This window comes from Grampus griseus (assembly GCF_964374135.1).
Source record: "Grampus griseus genome assembly, chromosome: 8".
Lineage (NCBI taxonomy): Eukaryota > Metazoa > Chordata > Mammalia > Artiodactyla > Delphinidae > Grampus > Grampus griseus.
The window spans coordinates 57,959,245-57,981,690 of record NC_139002.1 but is presented as its reverse complement, the minus strand read 5'-3'; the positions used below and the strand labels follow the sequence as shown (position 1 = coordinate 57,981,690).

At 40.2% G+C, this 22,446-nt stretch overlaps 1 protein-coding gene across 1 annotated transcript in view; it reads right to left on the bottom strand.

The window, feature by feature from the left end:
- The window catches only part of RAB6A (RAB6A, member RAS oncogene family), a 66,324-nt gene extending 45,232 nt beyond the window's left edge, over positions 1-21,092 (bottom strand). The window contains exon 1 of the mRNA XM_082659934.1: positions 20,536-21,092. Within this exon, the coding sequence (XP_082516060.1) occupies positions 20,536-20,605 (70 nt within the window). The 5' untranslated portion in view covers positions 20,606-21,092. The remainder of the gene's footprint in view (positions 1-20,535) is intronic.
- Between the last annotated feature and the right edge of the window lie 1,354 nt (positions 21,093-22,446).

The following is a 22,446-nucleotide window of genomic DNA, read 5'->3' as shown; positions in this document are numbered from 1 at the left end:
CTCAAAACCTTTTTAAATCTAAGTGTAGAAAAGCATGATCCACTTCTTACAGGGAAAAATAAGAAAAAAATGGCAATATAAGGAACTTAACTCATATTATCTTGTTTGTGCATTTATTTAATAGTTTACCTCTCCCAACGTACAAATGATAAGCTGTAGAATAGGAACCTCATCTATCTTGTTCATGGCTACACTCAATGTTGGTCCCTGTCTAGCACTAAATGAAATAATCAATGAAAGAAACCGTCAAGTAGACAGTATTCACTAAGGTTGTCCAGAGTCTGCATTCTTGGAAAAATGAAAGTAGATATAGCTCACAGGGGCACACTTATGATAAAACTCAGTGAACTGAGGTTTTAGAACCAGAAAGCCAAATTTACTAATTAATGTAAGAAATAATTTTGTAACGATGGGAATATTCAGGTTAATATAACTAGCAATTTTTCTCATTCAAGCTGTACACTTAAGATTCGTATGCTTTTCTATATGTTACACTTCAATAAAAAGTTTTCCTTGTAAAAATAAAATCTAAATAATCACTGTCTGAAATAATAACATCTTATGGGGTTTTACACACACACACACACACACACACACACACACTTAAAGTACACATAGTAAGTCAAGTCAGAAGGAAGAATGGTAAGTAGAATTAGACTGCCAGGGTCCCTGCACTGCCCAGAAGGGTAAAGGAATCAATTACCTGTAAACTTTTGTAAGTCATGGCTGCATGCCACAACTTCTGGGCTAATCACAAAAAGAAAAAGAAAAGAAAATTGTATAACTTCCCAATTAATGAAGAATATGGAATACTTTTTTAAAAGACTACAAATTCAAATAACACAAGAAGAGAAAAAGAAACACTCAGGACAAAAAGAAAGCACATTGAGAAGATGGTAGATTTATTTTAAATCCAAATATATAATTATATTAAATGTAAGTGTACTAATGTTCCAATTTTAAAAACAATTATCAGACTGGACAAACACAAAACTTAACTAGATGACTACTAAGCCACATCTGAAACATAAGAATACAAAAATGTTGAGAGTAAAAAGATAGAGGGACTTCCCTGGTGGCACAGTGGTTAAGAATCTGTCTGCCAATGCAGGAGACACGGGTTCGAGCCCTGGTAGGTCAGGGAACTAAGATCCCCATATGCCGGGCACGGCAGCCAAAATAAATAAATTAATTAAAAAGGATAGAAAAATATAAATACTATGAAAACATTAGCCAAAAGAAAGGTGGTATACCTATACTAACATCAAAGTAAGCTTTGGGCTTCCCTGGTGGCACAGTGGTTGAGAGTCCGCCTGCCGATGCAGGGGACACAGGTTCGTGCGCCGGTCTGGGAGGATCCTACATGCCGCGGAGCAGCTGGGCCTGTGAGCCATGGCCGCTGAGCCTGCGCGTCCGGATCCTGTGCTCCGCAACGCAAGAGGACACAACAGTGAGAGGCCCACATACCGCAAAAAAACCCAAAACAAACAAACAAACAAAAAACCAATAAGGTGGGAGGATTTGCTCTCTGGTAAATCAGTAATTTTTATATTAAGTTATAGTAAGTTTTGTATTGTTGCAAGGGTAGACTAAGCAATTAGCAGAATAGAAATTCCAGAACCAGGTCAATGAATTTATAGACAGTTGGTCATTATAAAACCGATATGGCAGAGAACTGAGGAAAAGAAATGTTTTTAAATACATGATGCTCGGATAATTACATATCCATACTGAAAAAAATTAAATCTGACATCTATTTCATAGTACACATAAAGATAAATTTCAGTTGGATTATAAACCTAAATGTGAAAGACAAAGCAAAACAAAACACAAAAAATTTCTAAAATATAATAGGGGAGACTATCTTCATTACTCAGGCTATGGAAAAACTTAAAATGGGACATAAAAATCAGATTTTTATACACTGATACATCTATCTACATTAAAACTAACATTTTCTGTTCATTAAAAATTGTCATTAAGAGTGAAAAAAGCAAGCAATCATAGGTTGGTCTGTTCAAAAAAAAATACACCTTTTGTTTTTCTTCATGGAGAATAAGGGACACATGCTTTGAAGGAGGACGAAGCAACAGTTTAAGACTATCATAGTGTCTGTGTTACCGATTAAAAGTCTTTCTCTGAACTGTGAGTGTAGTTCCTTTAATATGCACCTTAACTTTTCTACAGCAAAATTTAAGCAAATAAGTTTTGACTTTGGAAAAACATTTCTCAATAATACAATAATGAAGTAATCAAAACTAAAAACCCAAGAAAGAAAAACAAAGCTCGAAAATACCCTCCCTTCAACTCTAGTAAAACACATTTTCCAGCATACCAATTTTTTTTTTTTTTTTTGCGGTACACGGGCCTCTCACTGTTGTGGCCTCTCCCGCTGCAGAGCACAAGCTCCGGACGCGCAGGTTCAGCGGCCATGGCTCTCGGGCCCAGCCTCTCCGCGGCATGTGGGATCTTCCCAGACCGGGACATGAACCCGTGTCCCCTGCATCGGCAGGCGGACTCTCAACCACTGCACCACCAGGGAAGCCCCAGCATACCAATTTTTAAAAAATTACAATAAATAAAGTCTTTGCTCTCATGGGGTTTAAAACTGGCAATACATATACCTTACAATACAAGTATATAACATTTAGGTATAGAGGATAAATTCTTTAATATTTTAGTTCAAGGTAGTTTTTGTTTTGTTTCATTTTGAAGACAGAATCTCCAGGGACTTCCCTGGTGTTCCAGTGAGTAAGACTTTGCACTCCCAATGCAGGGGGCCGGGGTTCGATCCCTGGTTGGGGAACTAGATCCCGCATGCATGCCCCAAAGTCCACATGCCGCAACTAAAAAAAAAAGATCCCGTGGGCCGCAACTAAGACCCACAGCATACATGCATGCATGCATGAATGAATTAAAAAAAAAAAGACAGAATCTCCAAATAGTAGATCAGGATCTCAATGTCTCTCTCATCTGGTCAGCATTCAAGTTGTTGTATCTTCCTTGTATTGAGGGTAACCCAAAACTCCAGAGAAAGAGTATAGTCCACTTATAGTCCACTTAGGTGGCTCTTTTACATTGTCCAAAGACATATTTTAGCACCCTTTCATATATTACTACCCATTTATGATCAATAGCTTCTGGAAGCTATTTAGTTTCCGGAAATTAAAATAGCTCCTTTTCATAGAAAGATTAGACATATCTAATTTTAAAACAGCATTCCTTCTGTATTTGCATTTCTTCTGTATTCATTCAAATCTCTTCAGCTAAGCTTATTTCTCCAAAATAGTTTTCAAAATCCCTAATAGTACATTCTTTATATCCTCCTATATAAAGGCAATTTAAATGATCATTTCAATCAAAGCCTAACTAATCTTATCCTGAACACTGTGGCTATTCATTTTTCTTCCAACAATATTTTAACATTTGTCCTTAATACTCCTGTGCCACCATACACACAAAACTTCATACAGCATTATGTTCTAATACTTTTCTTCCTATCCCACTCCCAACCCATGCCATATAATTTATTCTGTATTATATAAATTTATTCAGTCAGTCATCAAGAAGTTCTGATAAAAGGAAGCATATATTGAGGCAAGGAAGACCAACTAAAACTAACAAGAATATTTAATTATCAACAAATATGGTTCTATACAACACAAAATAGAAATCTGTTAAGTATTGTAGGTATACTCCTGGTTCTGAGTATGCCTAGCTCTTCCAAGAAATCACTTCTCTGTTTAAAAAAGGAAATATCTCCAGGTGATTTCATAACCCACTCTTAATATTTCTACAACCTTTTTAGTCAGGAAATTCTTCCATATATATGACTTAAATTCACTATGTTTCATAGCGTAGGGAGATCAGCTCAGTGCTTTGTGTCCATCTAGAGGGGTGGGATAGGGAGGGAGATGCAAGAGGGAGGAGATACGGGGATATATGTATACGTATAGCTGATTTATTTTGTTATACAGCAGAAACTAACACACCACTGTAAAGCAATTATACTCCAATAAAGATGTTAAAAAAAATTCACTATGTTTCAGCTTAAGCCTCTCTTATTGTTCAGATCTTAGAATTGCAAATTAACAAGCTATTATCTTTTCTGTAAGATATTACAAATCCAAAGACTTTTTTCAGTTGCACTTTTGCCTTCTTGATGTGACTGGACAATTCTCATTTGAATGTCACATTTTAATTCCATGATTAAACAAACCTATGATTTTCCTTGTGTATAAGCAACATGAAGTGATTCTTATTACTTCTTATTACGTGTCAGCCAGTAACACAATCATTGACAAAGCAAATTTTATCAAAGCCATTGAATTTTTAAACTGTCTTTTTTGTAATTAATTAATTTACTTTTGGCTGCGTAGGGTCTTTGTTGCTGCACACAGCTTTTCTCTAGTTGTGGCGAGCAGGGGCTACTCTTCGCTGTGGTGTGTGGGTTTCTCATTGCGGTGGCTTCTCTTGTTGCAGAGCACGGGCTCTAGGAGCGTGGGCTTCTGTAGTTGTGGCACATGGGCTCAGTTGTTGTGGCTCACGGGCTCTAGAGCACAGGCTCAGTAGTTGTGGCGCACAGGTTTAGTTGCTCCACGGCATGTGGGATCTTCCTGGACCAGGGATCGAACCTGTGCCCCTGCATTGGCAGGTGGATTCTTAACCACTGAGCCACCAAGGAAGTCCTCAAAGCCACTGAATTTTAAAACTAATTTGTTTATCTTACTCTCTACTTAACTGTAAGTTACATGTATTAAGAATTTTGTCATATAAATTACAAAAGTCCAATACAGCAAAATACCTGAGAAACACTTAATCTTATCTAACATTTAGTTCATGTAGCTCAACCTTCCAGAGATGATTACAGTTTTTTCACTCATGGTTTTGGGAACGCCAAAGTATCCTTACTTCCTGCACACCTTCTACCTATACAAAATTTATCAAGGAAAGGTTGTATAGTTTAGTGTCTTAGTAGTGGAGCTCTAGAACCAGGCTGTTGAGCTGAAACCCAAGTTTAGCCAGTTACTAACTGTATATACTACTGAGACAAGTTATTTAACCTATCTGTGCCTGAATTTCCTCATGGTAAAATAAGAATAACAGTAGTACCTATCTTATAGGAATATTTCAACTTTTTTTCACTGAAATATATTTGATTTCAATGTTGTGTTAGTTTCTGGTATACAGCAAAGTGATTGTTTTATATATATATATATATATATGTATTTAGTTGTTGTTATATTCTTTTCCATTATAGCTTATTACAAGATATTGAATATAGTTCCCTGTGCTATACCATAGGACCTTGCTGTTTATCTATTTTATATATAGTAGTTTGTATCTTCTATTCCCAAACTCCTAAATGATCCCTCCCCACCTTTCCCCCTTGGTAACCATAAGTTTGTTTTCTATGTCAACTTTTTATTTTACAGAAAAGTTACAAACTTCCTTAGTCTCCTCTCATCAGTGACATTTCCTGTCTTTCCTGTTTTTACGACCTTGACACTTGTAAAGAAAACTGGTCAGTTATTTTGTGTAATGTCCCTCAATTTAGATTTGTCTAATGTTTTCTCATTAGAATGAGGTCATACATTTTTTTTTTTTTTTTTTTGCGGTACGCGGGCCTCTCACTGTTGTGGCCTCTCCCATTGCGGAGCACAGGCTCCGGACGCACAGGCTCAGCCGCTCCGCGGCATGTGGGATCCTCCCGGACCGGGGCACGAACCCGTGTCCCCTGCATCGGCAGGCGGACTCTCAACCGCTGCGCCACCAGGGAAGCCCGAGGTCATACATTTTTGACAAGACCACCACAGAACTGATGTGCCTTTCTCAGTGCATCATAAAAGAAATACATGATGTCATATTAATGTCTTATTCCTAGTGATGTTAACCTTGATCACTTGATTATGGCAATCTCCACAGAGTTTCTTTACCATAAGTTACTGTTTTTCCCCTTGTAAATAATAAATATCTTGAGGAATATACTTTGAGATTATTCAAATATCCTGTGTCTTCGCAAAATTTTGCCCTCTAATTTTAGCATTCATCAAATGGATCTCGCCTGTAGCAATTAGCACTGTGGTATTCCAACGGTGATTTTCTATTTCCCTCATTCTATTTACTATAAGAGCAGTCCTTTCTTATCTATTTATTTATTTAAATAAGTATTCATAAATATCTTAATTATGTGGGTTATAATCCAATATCACCATTATTTATTTTGTTGCTCAAAAATTTCCAACTTTCCTTGTTGGGCGCTCTTTCACATTGGCTCCTGTGCCCTTTCAACATGTCCCCCATCCTTTCATAAACACTTCCTTATTTTCTGGCACCAGAATACTCTCCAGCTTATTTTGTATTTTCCCTGCCCCAGCCCTGAAATCAACCACTTCTCCAAAGATCTCACGGGGTTGGTTTTAAGGGTTAAACTAGCTAAGACTGTAAAGTACTTACAACAGGGTCTGATCTGTACTAAGTAATCAAATGTCAATTGATATCTAGTATTGACAGTTTGACAGGAAATACACATTAACCATTACAGCTGTCAGGAGGTGCTATATTTCTATATTTGGTTGCAAAGTGATATTAAGCACTGTATTAGTCTGCTAGAGCTGCTGTAACAAAGTACCACAAACTGGTTTAAACAACAGAAATTTATTGTCTCACAGTTCTGGAGGCTACAATCCAAAATCAAGGTGTTGGCTGAGTTAGTTCCTTCTGAGGGCTGTGAAAAGAATCTGTTCCAAGCCTCTTCCCTAGCTTCTGGTGGTTTGCTGGCAGTCCTTGGCATCCCTTGGTGTACAGAAGCATCACCCTGATCTCTGCCTTCACCTTCAGACGGCATTCTCTCTGTATATATCTGTGTCCAAATTTCCCCTTTTTTTAAGGACACGAGTCATACTGTATAGTGGCCCATCCTACCCCAGGAGGACCTCACCTTAACCAGTTGCATCTGAGGTACTAGAGGTTAAACTTCAACATACGAATTTGGGAAGAACACACTTCAAGCCATAACCAGGCACAAATGAAAAAATTCTGAAAAATAAAAATAAATCATCACAGTATTTAGAATAATATCAATCAGACTGAGGTTGAAATAACTATTTAGATTGTTTTCACATAGAAGACTAATTATTGCAGTATCAGAGGTTTTGAAAACAAATGTACAATATTTTGGAGAGGAAAGTTCAACTAAAGAATTTTGAAAGAACAAAAGGAATGCTTTATTTAAAACTAAACGTCCCAATGCAGCCAAAAATAAATAAATAATTTTTTTTAAAAAAAGGGGGGGCTTCTCTGGTGGTGCAGTGGTTAAGAATCTACCTGCCAATGCAGGGGACACGGGTTCGATCCCTGGTCTGGGAAGATCCCACATGCCACGGAGCAACTAACTAAGCCCGTGAGCCACAACTACTGAGCCTGTGCTCTAGAGCCCGTGAGCCACAACTACTGAGCCCTCATGCCACAACTACTGAAGCCCACGTGTGTAGAGCCCGTGCTCTGCAACAAGAGAAGCCACCGCAATGAGAAGGCCACGCACCGCAATGAAGAGCAGCCCCTGCTCGCTGCAACTAGAGAAAGCCCGTGAGCAGCGATGAAGACCCAACACAGCCAAAAATAAATAAATAAAATTTTAAATAAATAAATAAATAAAACTAAACGTACTCAGTCTTTCTGTGAAGAGGAACTACTCTCAATTTCTGAAAGCTCTGAGAGCATTAAATAGGTAGGAATATATGAGAGGGTGCTGACAGTAAGTCCCTGGGTGGAGCCTACAGAGGACCATCTATGCAGGCCATATTATATGGGTAGATTCTTCTCATTTTACCTAGAGAGGTTAAAATGAACGCTTTAAGGGCTCATAATGTATAAGGTGGCGGAGCAAAGACCACAGTTCAGTATCCCTAACTCCTGCCCCATAACTTTTCCCCCATATCACATTAACTATAGAAGTTTCACAGGCCAAAGGAAAGAAACATTCCATATTAAACAACTTGATAAACAAACATAAAAGGTTTGCAAATTAGTAACTTCAATAGCCATCTAGTTTTGTCCTATTTACTTAATGTCAATATATTAGTGCTTCTGTCACCTGCTTAAAGAAGAAAGACCTGTTTACTCAGATTCCTAATGACTGGACAGATTCAATATTTTATGGTTGCCTGTATGAAGGACATTATGCTAGACACCAAGGGCAGAGATTTAAAAGATCTAAGAATGGATTTTATGCAGCCTTAAGTACTACAGATCAAAATATCTTTAGTCCAGAGGTGGCCTAAAATCTGTCTAAATTCATGAGTCATCACATGCTCTATTTCCCTATTATAATCAACTTAACTCACCTTGATTATGTAAATAATTTAAAGTACACATGCACAGATTTCTGAAAGGGATATTCTTCAGTTTTAAGAGGATGGTTAAAGACAGATAAAGGGTTAATTAGCCACATGAGACTACTGAAATTAAAGTGAAATAAAATTTTGAAATCAGTTCTCAGTCACTGTAGCCATCACCATATTAAACAGCACAAATATGGGACAGTTCCTCCATCAGAGAAAGTTCAATTTGATAGCAAAGATTTAGACATCCTAAAATGTTAAGTCTCAAACCATGTAATGCAAAGTATCCCAAAAATAAAGGCCTCTGTGGGCAACTATATCCATGAATGTCAAGAATATACCAATAAGAAAGTTCTCATCTTTTAGCAATCATACAAAAATATTTGCGATGATAGGATATACGGGATTTTCTTCAACTCACTCTGGTATGTGGCGGATAATTGTTGAAGCTGAGTACGAGTTTATGGGGGTTCATGACACTATTCTCTGTACTTTTTTATATGTTTAAATTTTCCCATAATAAAGGGGTTAAATAATACTTTAAGAACCCAAAAACATATTTGGTTAAATCACACTCACTCTTCAAATATGCCATTTACAACGACTGACTTCTTGACTCTCCAAAACTCTACTGAGACCACTTTTTAAAAATTAGCAATTAGTTCTTGATAAATCCAATAGCCTTTTCCGAGTTATCATTTTCCTCATCTTGAGCCACTGACTCTTCAGATTCATACCAGATACTTGGCATATCAAACCTTTCTCCTACGTTAGGTTTTTTTGTCTTATTCTGTTTTTCTTTTAATTATCCTCTTTTATGCGTATTTTTGAGGTAGCAAGCTACCTCAAAGCCTTTCTGAAACTAAGTATGGTAAAAATCAGAAATCATTCACTTATTTGAAAATATTTAGTGAGCTCCCACTATATGCCAAGCACTATGCAATGGTGCTTAGAATACAGCAATGAACAATAAATTCATGAATGCTACCTCTGTGGAACTTACAGAACAAATGGAAAACAGAAATTTTAACAGACAAATAATTACAACTGTATTAAAGGCAGCAAGGAGAAGGACAGTGTTGACGGGCTATAAAGAATGGGAAACTAAACCACTCTGAGGAAGTCAGCAAAGCCTTGAAGAAGTTTCTTGAAGCTAAAGGATAAGCTGGAGTTAATCTGACAAAGGGGAAGAGGGAATATATAACAAGATGGAGATTGGTTAAGAGTTATAACTTAAAAAAGGTCAGTACGGGGCTTCCCTGGTGGCGCAGTGGTTGAGAGTCTGCCTGCCAATGCAGGGGACACGGGTTCGTGCCCCGGTCCGGGAAGATCCCACATGCCGCGGAGCAGCTAGGCCCGTGAGCCATGGCCGCTGAGCCTGTGCGTCCGGAGCCTGTGCTCCGCAACGGGAGAGGCCCCAACAGTGAAAGGCCCGCGTACAGCAAAAAAAAAAAAAAAAAAAAAAAAAAAGGTCAGTATGGCTGAAACAGAGAGAGATGGTGGGAGATATGCTCAAGAATGGACGGATGGGGAGGAGCCAAAAAATTCAGTGTGAGCAATGTAGATCATTTGGAAAGATCTTATTCTAAGAGTGATTTAAACAAAAGCAAAAAAACCCCCAAAAAACTGCAAAGGTGGGGATTTTTTTGAGTTTTTACAATTTTTTAAAAATTTTATTGTGATAAACTATACCATAAGATTTACCATTTTAACCATTTTTAAGTGTACTATTCTGTGGCTTTAAGCACAGTCAAGATGTTTTTGTTTTTAGTAAGAAGTTACTCTGATTTACATTTTTATAAAGTTCACTCTGATATCAATGTGGAGGATGGATTGGAGGGGAGGTCCAAGAACAGAGGTTGGAAGGTACAAATATAAAGATTTAAATCTACTTTACTGCTCCCTGCTAGACCATAAACAAGAAGAGAACGAGATTATACCTGATCTGTTAAAAACTACATTTCCCGGGACCTAGCTCTATGCTTGGCACACAGTGGACATCTATTAAATACATAAATGACCTGTAAGATTCTATGATTCTTAGAACAGAAAACTTAAAATGCAAAGATGTGTGTTCTGTACAGCACGTAACACCTTAATGATGATTTTTTTTAACTTAAAAAAAAAAAACAAAAACCTGTCTAACAGTAATAGGTAAAGATGAGTTCTAGCAATAAGGTTAGAGATAGGAAGGTAGAATCCAGACTCTGAAAGGGTCTGACTAGGGCAGAAGAGCTTGGACTTCATCTCAAAGAGAAGTCTATGCGGGGTGTATGGGCAAGGTTTTATGCAATCTCACAATGGCAGGTTGAGATAACAGTAATGCTTATTATCAGTTAATTTAAAAAATCATACAGTATTTGTCCCTTTGTGATTGGCTTATTTCACTTAGCATAATGTCCAAGGTTCATCCATGTTAAAGCATGTGTCAGAATTTTCTTCCTTTTTAAGGCTGAATCAGTTTTCATTGTATGTATACACAGAACCATGTTTCGTCTACCCATTCATCCATGGATGAACACTTGGATTGCTTCTACCTTTTGGCTCCTGTGAATAATGCTGCTATAAACATGGATATAAATGAGTTGGTTTTAATTTTATAAAATGTACTTTTAAAAAAGAAGAGGAGGGACTTCCCTGGTGGTGCAGTGGTTAAGAATCCGCCTGCCAATGCAGGGGACACGGGTTCGAGCCCTGGTCCAGGAAGATCCCACGTGCCATGGAGCAACTCAGCCCGCGCACTACAACTACTGAGCCTGTGCTCTAGAGCCCGCAAGCCACAACTACTGAGCCCGCGTGCCACAACTACTGAAGCCCATGCACCTAGAGCCCGTGCTTTGCAACAAGAGAAGCCCCTGCAATGAGAAGCACGTGCACCACAACGATGAGTAGCTCCCACTCACTGCAACTAGAGAACGCCCTCACGCAGCAACGGAGACCCAGTGCAGACAAAAATAAATAAAATAAATAAATTTATTTTTAAAAAAGAGAAAAATAAAGAACAGAAACTGAAAACCCTAAGCAATTCTAAATGTCGAAATGTGTTGATTCTCAGAAAATCAGTTAGAAGCTAGAAAGCAAATGCAAAGTGGTACCTGACCTAATAGATTCTATAAAGATCAATTTTAAACTGACAATGGGGAAAGCTGAGAAACAATCTGATTTGTGCCAGAGAACCCCCCCAATGTAGGCACCAAGTACATCTAGAAATAAGGGTAAAGGTGGTGCTAAAAATGAAAGGAATGGATGAAAATCTGTTTAAAAGGGAGACTGACACCCTCACATCCCCTCCTCTATTCCACACAGCCAGGTTCCTCTCCCACTTCATCAGAAGATTATAGATTATGCTATGAGAAAGGAAAATAGAGGGTTTCTGGACTGGTGAATACAAGAGTCAAGCGAAGTCTGAAGTACAAACTGTATTAAAAACAAAGTAGGGCTTCCCTGGTGGCATAGTGGTTGAGAGTCCGCCTGCCGATGCAGGGGACACAGGTTCGTGCCCCAGTCCGGGAGGATCCCACATGCCGCGGAGCGCCTGGGCCCGTGAGCCATGGCCGCTGAGCCTGTGCTCCGCAGTGGGAGAGGCAACGGTGAGAGGCCCGTGTACCACAAAAAAAAAAAAAAAAACAAAGTAAATTAAATTCATATACTCTAATGTTATCTTCAAACCCTGTCTCCATTCAGCTCCAAGAAAGCTGGCAACCAATATTATCCTCTCCAGCAGGACACTGGACAACTCTTCTTTAAGAAATGTGACTGGCGGGACTTCCCTGGTGGTGCAGTGGTTAAGAATCCACCTGCTAATGCAGAGGACATGGGTTCAAGCCCTGGTCTGGGAAGATCCTACATGCCGCAGAGCAACTAAGCCCCTGCGCCACAACTCCTGAGCCTGAGCTCTAGAGCCTGCAAGCTACAACTACTGAAGCCTGCGTGCTACAACTACTGAAGCCCATGCGCCTAGAGCCTGTGCTGTGCAACAAGAGAAGCCACCGCAATGAGAAACCCGCACAACGCAACAAGAGTAGCCCCCGCTCCCCGCAACTAGAGAAAGCCTGCGTGCAGCAATGAAGACCCAAAGCAGCCAAAAATTAAAATTAATTTTAAAAAAAAGGAAATGTGACTGGCAAAAAGACTTAAAAGAGCTAACATCAGAGACTTCTTCCCCCAAAAAGAACTCAGCCAGACTGTCCTACAGAGAAGCCCAATAAACCCACAAAAGAGCTTAAAATCAAATTTTTAGTGCTCAACTCTTAAACAAAAGGAGACAGTTAAGAATACTAGTTCTTTGAGGACCACATCAAACAAGAAATAGAGAAACTAGAATAAACATAAGTGAAAAGCAATTTACAAAAAACTGAGTATTGAAAAGAAAGCCATATATCTCTTTAATATCCTCAAAATGACAAGAGATACAGCAGAAATTATCACAATGTTGAAAATCAACTATACTTCAATTAAAAAAAATTTTAACAAGAGAAGATACTAGAATCAAAAAGATGTTATAGACAGAAACAATCAGAAAACAAAGAGCTCTTTGAAATTAAAACGATAGCAGAAATAAAACGTAATAGGGTAAAAGAAAGTTGAGAAAATTTTTTAAGAATTAAAACAGAAACAAATGAAAAAGGGGCAAGATAAGATACAACTAGAGGATCAATCCAGGAGGTCTAATAAGAATTCCAGAGAGAACTGAAAATGGAGAGGTGAATATCATACTAGTTAAGTCAAGAAAATTTCCTGAAGATAAACAACTTAAGTTTCCAGTTTGAAAATATTTATACCTATTACTCAGCACATAAAATGAAAATAAACACATCATTATGAAAGATCAAAACACCAAGAGTCATAAATGGCAATACTAGACTCTACAAGGCAATATATGTCATCAAATTTCTGAAGGAAGAATATATCCAACCCAAATCTCTAAACTCCACCAAACTTCAGTGTAAAGGTTGTACAAACACATTTTCAGACATACAAGGTCTCAAAAAACTTCCTCCCATGTTCCCTTTATTAGGAAGCTACTTACTGGTGGATACATTCAACGTAATGAGTAAAACAAAGAAGAAAAAAGTAATCTGAGAAACAAGGGATCCATCCAACACAAGAGAGAAGGAAACCCTCAAAATGAAAGTAAAGGAGATCACACATTGACAGTTGTACATCAATTCTGGAGGGTAACTATTATACAATAGTTACCCTCAAGGTCAGAAGGTTCTGGGAGAGATGTCCCAGGCAAACCTGATGTATTCAAATAACTGAGATCTACACTACTGGTAAAGAGTTTGGGGATAATTAAGAAAAAAGCAAGTCAAATAGTGACACAAAGGAAAACAAAAAAAATATATGAAATATAGTACAATAAATCAGTATACTACACAGCTCAGCTGTGAATACCATTACCTAATAACAATAATGTGAAGATTAAATACTGATCTAACCAAAATGTATAATATCTATATTTAGAGAATGGGGAAAACAACACTGCTAGGTTAGTACTGCATATCAGAAATGAAAAGAATTTAGAAAGGTTAAATAAACTGTCCAAGATCACACTGTAAACACGGGCTTCAAGATTAGAACCAAAGTGTAACTGTCTCTAGAGCTGTCTTTATCAGTATATATTGCCTCCCTAAGAAGAAAAAACTTAACTACAATAGTAAGGGAATAGATTTGAGAATTTCAGAACAGGGAAGTTTAATACTAAAAATTACAAAACATGTTCTCCTGGAGATCTCTTAGAATGAAGTAATTTAAGAGTGGTCCAGGGCTTCCCTGGTGGTGCAGCGGTTGAGAGTCCGCCTGCCAATGCAGGGGACATGGGTTCGTGCCCCGGTCTGGGACGATCCCACATGCCGCAGAGCGGCGGGGCCCGTGAGCTATGGCCGCTGAGCCTGCGCATCCTGGAGCCTGTGCTCCGCAATGGGAGAGGCCACACAACAGTGAGAGGCCCACGTATCGCAAAAAACAAACAAACAAACAAACAAAAAAGAGTGGTCCAGTTTAACTGTCACAGACAAGAACAGCCTAAGGAGCTCTAACAACTAAATCAAATGTAGTATCCTAGATGGGATCCTGGAACAGAAAAAAGACATTAGGAAAAAAACTAAAGAAATCGAAATAAAATATGGACTTTGGTTAATAATAATGTATCAATATTGGTACATTAGTTGTGAAAAATGTACACATGAGCTGTTAATTACAGAGGAAACTGGTGTAGAGTATACAGGAATTCCGTATTATCTCTGCAATTTTTCTGTGTATCTAAAACTATTCTAAATGAAAAAAATTGTATTTAGAAACAAAACAACAGAATGGGAAAGTGCTCTAAGTACTAATGTGAAAACATCTCTAGGAATTATTGTTAAGCGAAAAAAAGCAAGATGCAGAATAAAATCTGATACCTCGTATGTAAGGAAGAATAAAAATTGTATTCATATTTGCTTGTGTCTGCATAAAGAAATCCCAGAATATACATAATGGTATATATATATATAATTACTAATAGAGGAGGGGGTGGGGAATGAGGTCACAGGAACAGGGGTAGCAGTAAGTTTTCTGAAAGTATATCTTTTTACATAATTTTGATTTGTGAACTATGTGATTGTGTTAACTGTTAAAAATAAAGTTAGAGGGGAAAAACAGCAATCCAGTTTAAAGCCCTAAGAGAAATGGATTGGGTGACTTCTTCAAGTCTCCTCCAACTTTGGAATGCTCTAATTCAAGAATTTCAACTAGAAGATCCTTAAACTTTTAGTCAGTCATATTTATAATGTATCAATACCTTCCCTGAAACTCCATGCTCCCCTGTCACTTCTCTGTATCTTTTAACTGTACTTTTCAAAGCAGCTGCACTCATTGCACTATATTGTATTAGGTATTATATGTTTCTTCCATGATGAAATGTATATTTCTTAAGAGTAGGCTCTATCAAACTATTGATAATTGACAGAGTAGGAGTTTTCAGTAGACATGTGCCAGGCACTCTTCTAAATGCTTTACATTTATTAACTAATTTAATCTTCACAATAGCGCTATATGATAGGTCCTATTATTTATTTTATAGATAAGGAAGTTAAAGCATAAAGAAGTCAATAATCTGCCCAAGGTCAGTGAGCAGGGCTAAAATATAAAACCCAGACTCTGTGCTCGTAATCACTAGCTGTACTGATTAGTTTTAAGACTTCAAAACAAGATATGGAATAAACTCCTTTTGACTGTTCTAAATGCAATATGGCAACTTCCCTGGTAGTCCAGTGGTTAAGAATCCACCTTCCAATGCCGGGGACGTGGGTTCGAACCCCGGTTGGGAAACTAAGATCCCAGAGGCAACTAAGCCCATGCACCACAATGAAGAGCCCAAGCACCGCAACTAACCCAACGCAGCCAAAAATAATAAATGTTAAAAAAATAAATAAATGCAATATGAAGCTACAAGATACAAATGGCTTAATATCATCTAGAAACTAGCAGATCTCAAAATGCAGCCCACCAACTCCCAGGATCCCCAGGACCCTTTGGCTGGGCCACTACTCTCCTGAGGGTCAAAACCACTTTCATAATATCAAGATGTTATTTGGCTTTTTTCACTTTTGTTCTCTCATGAGTGTATAGTGGAGTTTCCAGAGCCTATGTGATGTGTGATATTACAAGAGACTGAATGCAGAAGCAGCTGTGAGAAGCAGATGACTTTTAATACATCAGACATTACAGAGATTTGCCAATATGTAAAACAATGCCACTCCCTCACTAAATTATTGTTTGAAAAATAGTTTTCTTTCACTAAAATTATGTCAACATGTAATGGATTTAACACTACTCTTTTTAAATGAATTAAATATTAAACAATTTTCTCAGTTAACTTTTAACACAGTAAATAGTGATATAAACCACATAAACAGCTCTTTAGAAGCCTCAATAATTTGTAAGAGCATCTTGAGAGGCTCTTGAGAAGAAAAAGTTTAAGATCACTGATCTAGCCAATCTAAACTGTTCAGTGTTCCTAGTCTCTGACATTAAGACACTTTTTCCCAACACAGCACGTTATAATTCAAAAGAACTGATGTAAAAAAGGTAATAAAAAGTGAAAAAATAAGTAGTACCAGGCCAGGTATGTGTTTCTTTTTGAAATTACATTTCCTAATTTGTACTCATAACATTTGTTTGTAAGTATTACCTTCTACTCTAAACCATTCCTAAAATTGCCTCTGTATTTCAAGACAATAGCCAAAGGTGGTAACAAAAGAGGTTGCTCAAAGAAACTTCAGGTTCAAGCTGTGTATTTCAACATTTCTTTATTAAAGCATGTATACTACTAAAATATAAAGAAACTGTTAAGAATTTACACGAAGATTACCAAGACTGATATCATTAATTCAATATGAGGCTTCATACACTGAAACACTTCATCTTCATTATAGAATACAGAACCTTATTTTTTTTGGCTGTGTCATGCAGCATGCAGGATCTTATTTCCCCGACCAGGGATCGAACCGGTACCCACTGCAGTGGAACCGTGGAGTCATAACCACTGGACCGCCAGGGAGGTCCCAGAACCTTGTTTTTGAAAAGCTAAATAAAAAAGTCTACCTAACTTCAAATCTGTTCCATGAACATGTCTTTAATAATCATTTGACATACTTTTAGGTGTTATACTAATAGCAAATAATTTAACAATAACTTTAACAAAACTAATTTTGTTCAACTCAAAAACAAAAGTATAAAATTCTGGTCAGTTGTTTTTTTGGTTTTTTTTAGTTACACCGTAAAGGTTATATATAAATTATTGTAATCCCTGCTCTGGAGCATCTGGAGTATCCCTATATACAATCAAATAATGTAAGTATAAAATGTTATTGTTGGTAATTCCCCGTCAGTCCAGTGGTTAGTACTCAGCGCTTTCACTGCCGGGGCCCAGGTTCAATCCCTAGTGGGGGAACTAAGATCCCACAAGCTGCATGTGGGGCCAATAAAGAGAGTTATTGTTAAACTATTAAATGTGCAAGGAAAAAATGTAGACTTCACCGTAACAAAGATGACTACTAGCTTTGGTTACTATTAGATTCAACCATCATTCATTCTGAGTATCCACTACAAGCCTGGCACTATTCTAGGCACTGGGGATACAATGAACAAAAAAATTAATAATTTTTAATCTTCATGGGACCTGCATTCTGCTGTGGGAAACAGACAAACATAAACACAAGTAAGAAATAGAAATGTGGTCAATGCCATTAAGGAAACAAACAAGGCTTTGCCACAGATTAGTCTTTGAAAGCTGAATTGTAGAATTCTAAAACCTAAAAATAAAAAATTCATTAAGAGTTAAATCAAGATGACATGGACTGGGCTTCCCTGGTGGCACAGTGGTTAAGAATCCGCCTGCCAATGCAGGGCACACGGGTTCAGGCCCTGGTCCGGGAAGATCCCACATGCCAAAGGGCAACAAAGCCCATGCGCCACAACTACTGAGCCTGTGCTCTACAGCCCATGAGCCACAACTACTGAAGCCCGTGTACCTAGAGCCGGTGCTCCGCATCAAGAGAAGACACTGCAATGAGAAAGCCTGCGCACCGCAATGAAGAGTAGCCCCTGCTCGCCGCAACTAGAGAAAGCCCGCGTAGCAACAAAGACCCAACTCAGCCAAAAATCAATAAATTAATTTAAAAAAGAAAAAAAGATGACATTGACTCTACAGACCTTTGCTAATGCATAAGAAAACTACAGACACTGCCTGTGAAAACAGAGATCCGTCTTTCCAAAGCTACTGGATGGTATTACTTAGCAATGTAGTAGCCTCAAAAGATAATTTAGCTCACAGTTCCACAGAGTTAAAAAGCATGTAAACACAATACTAAAAAAAACTGAGGAGCCTAAGGAGACAGGACAAACAATGTAGTGTGGTATCCTGAATTGAATGCTGAAACAGAAAAAGATAAAAATTACGGAAATCTGGGTAAACTATAGACTTTAGTTAATAATGTATCAATATTGTTTCATTAATGGTAACAAATGTACCTTACTAATATGTTAATAATATGGGATATTGGGTGGGGCTATATGGGAAACCTCTGCATGATCTTCTTAATTTTTCTGTAAATCTAAAACTGTTCTAAAAAATCAAGTCTACTTAAAAAAAAATCTAAGATGGCTTCAGGAATTATGGTGGAAGGAAGGGGAGTTAGTAAAGACTTGAAGAAACTAAGAAATGAGAAGCCATAAAACTCTGCAATGTGAATTAGAATATAAATACCCAAGAAATTCAAAGGAAACCTGCAGATACTTAAATTATGATTTCTATTCATACTAAAAACTTTCTAGGACAGAGATTAATGGATTTTTCATGCAAACTAAATAGCTCTGCATCACAATGTAAGGCAGGCATTAACATCCCTGAGTGCACAATAAGCACTTTAGATCCTATTTATCAATAATGACCAATAGGCTGTATTTTATGTATGTCACTGTCCTGAAACTGTCATAAAATACCTGGACAGGGATCAATCTCATAGGTCTTACTAAGTCACTTGAAGAAACAAGTTTATATCTGTATAGCAAAAAAAAGCAAAGAGGAGACTTGGTAAGAGGGCAGGGAGAAAAGATTATGTATGAAAGGAGAAAAACAATTTATCAGGTCTAACTGGAAGCAATTTTGCAACTATTATTAACCTACTTTAATGCCACACAAATTAGTATAAATAGTTAAGAGCAGTAATAAGAGCTCTGAATTTATATCAGTTATTTTCCTTCCAATCAAAAGAAATAAATGTCTTCTATAGCCTAACCTAAAACACCTATCATGTAACTCAATGTCTGATGACTCGGAACTAATCTCTCAATGTCTCAATTTTAAAGATAGGAAAAGTGTGAGAAAAATAATGGAGGATGATAATCTCTAAACTACAGAGTGTGAAGTTTGCATAATACAGCATAAAATTGGAATTACCACAAGAAGTAATTTTTAGAGACAATCATCAGAAAATTAGAAGCTTATACCTAACACAAAGTACAACGACAGCAGGAGCCTGACCAAGTATATGAGATAATAATTTCACTCATCAGATACTATGGAATATTAACCATAAAAGAATCATTTAGCCAAAATGGTATTACATATTCGAATCGAATTTAGATAACTGGATGATCAATCTATCCCTTCTCTACTCTGTTACTCCCTATCCGCAAAGGAAACCCTACAAAACAAAGATGTTCGTTATTCTAAAGCCTTCTCTCCCTAAGGAATCCTGAATATATAATTGGAAAATACTCAAGAAGAAATGGAATTAACATTTCTCCAGTAATTCCTGTTTGCACCGCCGTGAGGAGAATCAGACACTGCGCTTCGTGTTGAAGCAGAAAAAGGAGAGGTGAGATGTGAAAAATTCCAAGTAAAACGATCATGACATAGCATCTGGCAGAGATTGGAAAAGCATGAACACAGCCAAAAGAATCGCCAGGGATGAAAGTCAAGAGAAGAAAACGAGGTTTTCCAACAGGCCACAGCCTAACCCAAGGGGCAAAAACCGCTACTGCCGCCGCCACTCCCTCACTCCCCAACCATTCCATCAAGTCGCCTCCAATTCAGATATGTATCCTCTATAACCCAGACCCATTCCCCACCTAGGTGAAAACAATCCAAGAATTTCCTAGGACTCCCCCCCCCCCCCCGCCTTCCACAAGATCCGCGCTTCTCGGGGCCAAGCCTCTGGGGAAAACAACGCCCAGATCCCACCCTCCCGGCGCAAGGTTGAAGAGGGCCGGTTCCCCGGAGTGGGGCTTCCCAGGTGGGCCTCATCGAGCTGAGCAACTGGGATCAGAGCAAGGAACAAGGGTGGGGCTCAAGGAAGGGAGCTGGCGTCGGTGAGACGACGGAGACCGGAGGAAGAAAGGGATGGACAGGAGGCTGGGGCTGGGCGGGGTGAGGAGTGGGGAGGGCAGATCCACGGGAGAGGGCCGGGCGGCGGGGAAAGGAGCGGGCGGAGTGGGGGGCGGAAGGGTCAGAATCCGATCGACGGATCATGGCGAAGAGGAATGCGTGGCTAACAGGGGTCGGCAAACAGGCTCAAGGGCTAGGGGGTGGAAGGAAGCGCGACCGCGAGGCCCGCAGGGAGCCTCCGCGGACGGAAGGGCCGCACTGGGGGCGGTGCGGGGAAGCCACTGCCAGCTGCCAGGAGTGGGGGAGCCGCGCACTCACCGCTCTGCTCCCCCAGGAACACCAGCTTGAATTTCCTCAGCGGATTCCCGAAGTCTCCGCCCGCGGACATGATGGAGCCGGAGGAGCTGCCGCCGCCTCAGCCCAGAGACCTCCCAGACCGACGCCGCTCCAACCGGTTCACGGGGAGGATAGAGGAAGGGTCGGCGCCGAGCTCTCTCGGCCCCTGCAGGGCCCGGCAGCGGAGCAAGGCTGGAGAACAAGGCTCCTCTCACAGACAGGCAGCCGTCGCCGCCGCCTCTACTCGGAGTCGCCTAGCACCGAGCGAGGCCCGCAGCTAGGAAAGGAAGGAGGGCGGTGTCGGAAGCAGCCAGGGGTGTGCTCGGGGGTCCCGAGGCTAGAGCTGTTCCCCTCTCAGCACCCGGCACCGAGACTGAGGCGAGGGTGGCGGAGCCGGAGCCGCAGACGTGTCTGGGACCTCTCACACGTAGCGTTCCAGCTCCACAGCTGCAGCCACCGCAGCCCAACCTGCTGAGTGCGCGAGCCTGTGGCGCGGCGCAGCGCGGGGCGAGCCCGGGCGCGAGCCTGCCGCCCAGCCAGCCACGGCGTGCGTGCGTGCGTGCGTGCGTGCGAGCGCGTGCGCGCCACAGCCAGCGCCTTCCTGGTTTAGCCTGCTTTCCCGGCTCCGCCCAGGCAGAGGAGACGTGGGGAGGTTACGTTTCCCTTCGCGTCGGGAGAAGCCGGGAGATGGTGGGGTGGAGCCTGGGGGAGCTGACGGGGTAGAATAAGGAGCACTGATGTCACTTACGGGCTGAGCCAATCGGAAGAGGTTAAGGGCGGGCAGAGCTGTCGAGTGAGGTGGCAGCGCCAGAGCGCGCGCGCTGCCCTCCTGCGGTGGAAAGCGTCTCACCGTGGCGGCCATGCGAAGTGTGACTCGTCGCAACCTGAGGGGAGGGGAGGGCATTGGGGCGGAGACGGGGCCAGAATGGAGGCGGAACTGACCCCAAGTGTGGGTGAAGTCGGAAGGCCCTAAGGTGTACAGAAGGTTCCTCTTTCCTCAGCCCTCAGCTCTGCCTCACAGTCCTCAGATACGCCCTTCACCTCTGCACCCACCTTCTCCATCTTTTTTCTTATAATTCCTCAGACGATACCCTACTAGGTACTGTTGCTCCCAGGAGTTTCGTAACAGAAGCAGGGCCTCCACATTTTTGTAGACAAGAAAGCTAAAGGTCACAGGAAGGAAATGATTTACAAAATTCGCAGAGCCATAAAGTGGAACCCAGGTTTTGTCTTTTCCCCCAATTGAACCTCCACAACCTCCTCGTTGATAAACCCATCCACTTCCCTAGCTTGACCTGCTTTGGTCTTCTCTTACCAACATTTGTTCCTCAGATATGGACAGTTTTAAGTGACCCCCACCTTCTACTGTGATAGAAAAGGAGTTAGACGTCAGGTAAACTAAACCCTTCATTTCACAGGTGGTGAAACTGAGGCCCAGGTAGGAAAATGGGGTTGCAAAAAGGTCACACAACAAATTAGAGGTAGAGCATGGCCCTGATGTGGGGAAGTGGACATTGAAAGATCACCTGGGGACTTCCCTGGTGGTGTAGTGGTTAAGAATCTGCCTGCCAATGCAGGGGACATGGGTTCGAGCCCTGGTCTGGGAAGATCCCACATGCCGCGGAGCAACTAAGCCCATGTGCCACAACTACTGAGCCTGTGCTCTAGAGCCTGTGAGCCACAACTACTGAAGCCCATGTGCCGTAACTACTGAAGCCTGCGCACCTGGAGCCCGTGCTCCACAACAAAGAGAAGCCACCAAAATGAGAAGCCCGCGCACTGCAACGAAGAGTATCCCCTGCTCGCCACAATTAGAGAAAGCCTACGTGCAGCAACGAAGACCCAATGCAGCCAAAAATAAATATATTAAAAAATAAAATAAAAAGATCACCT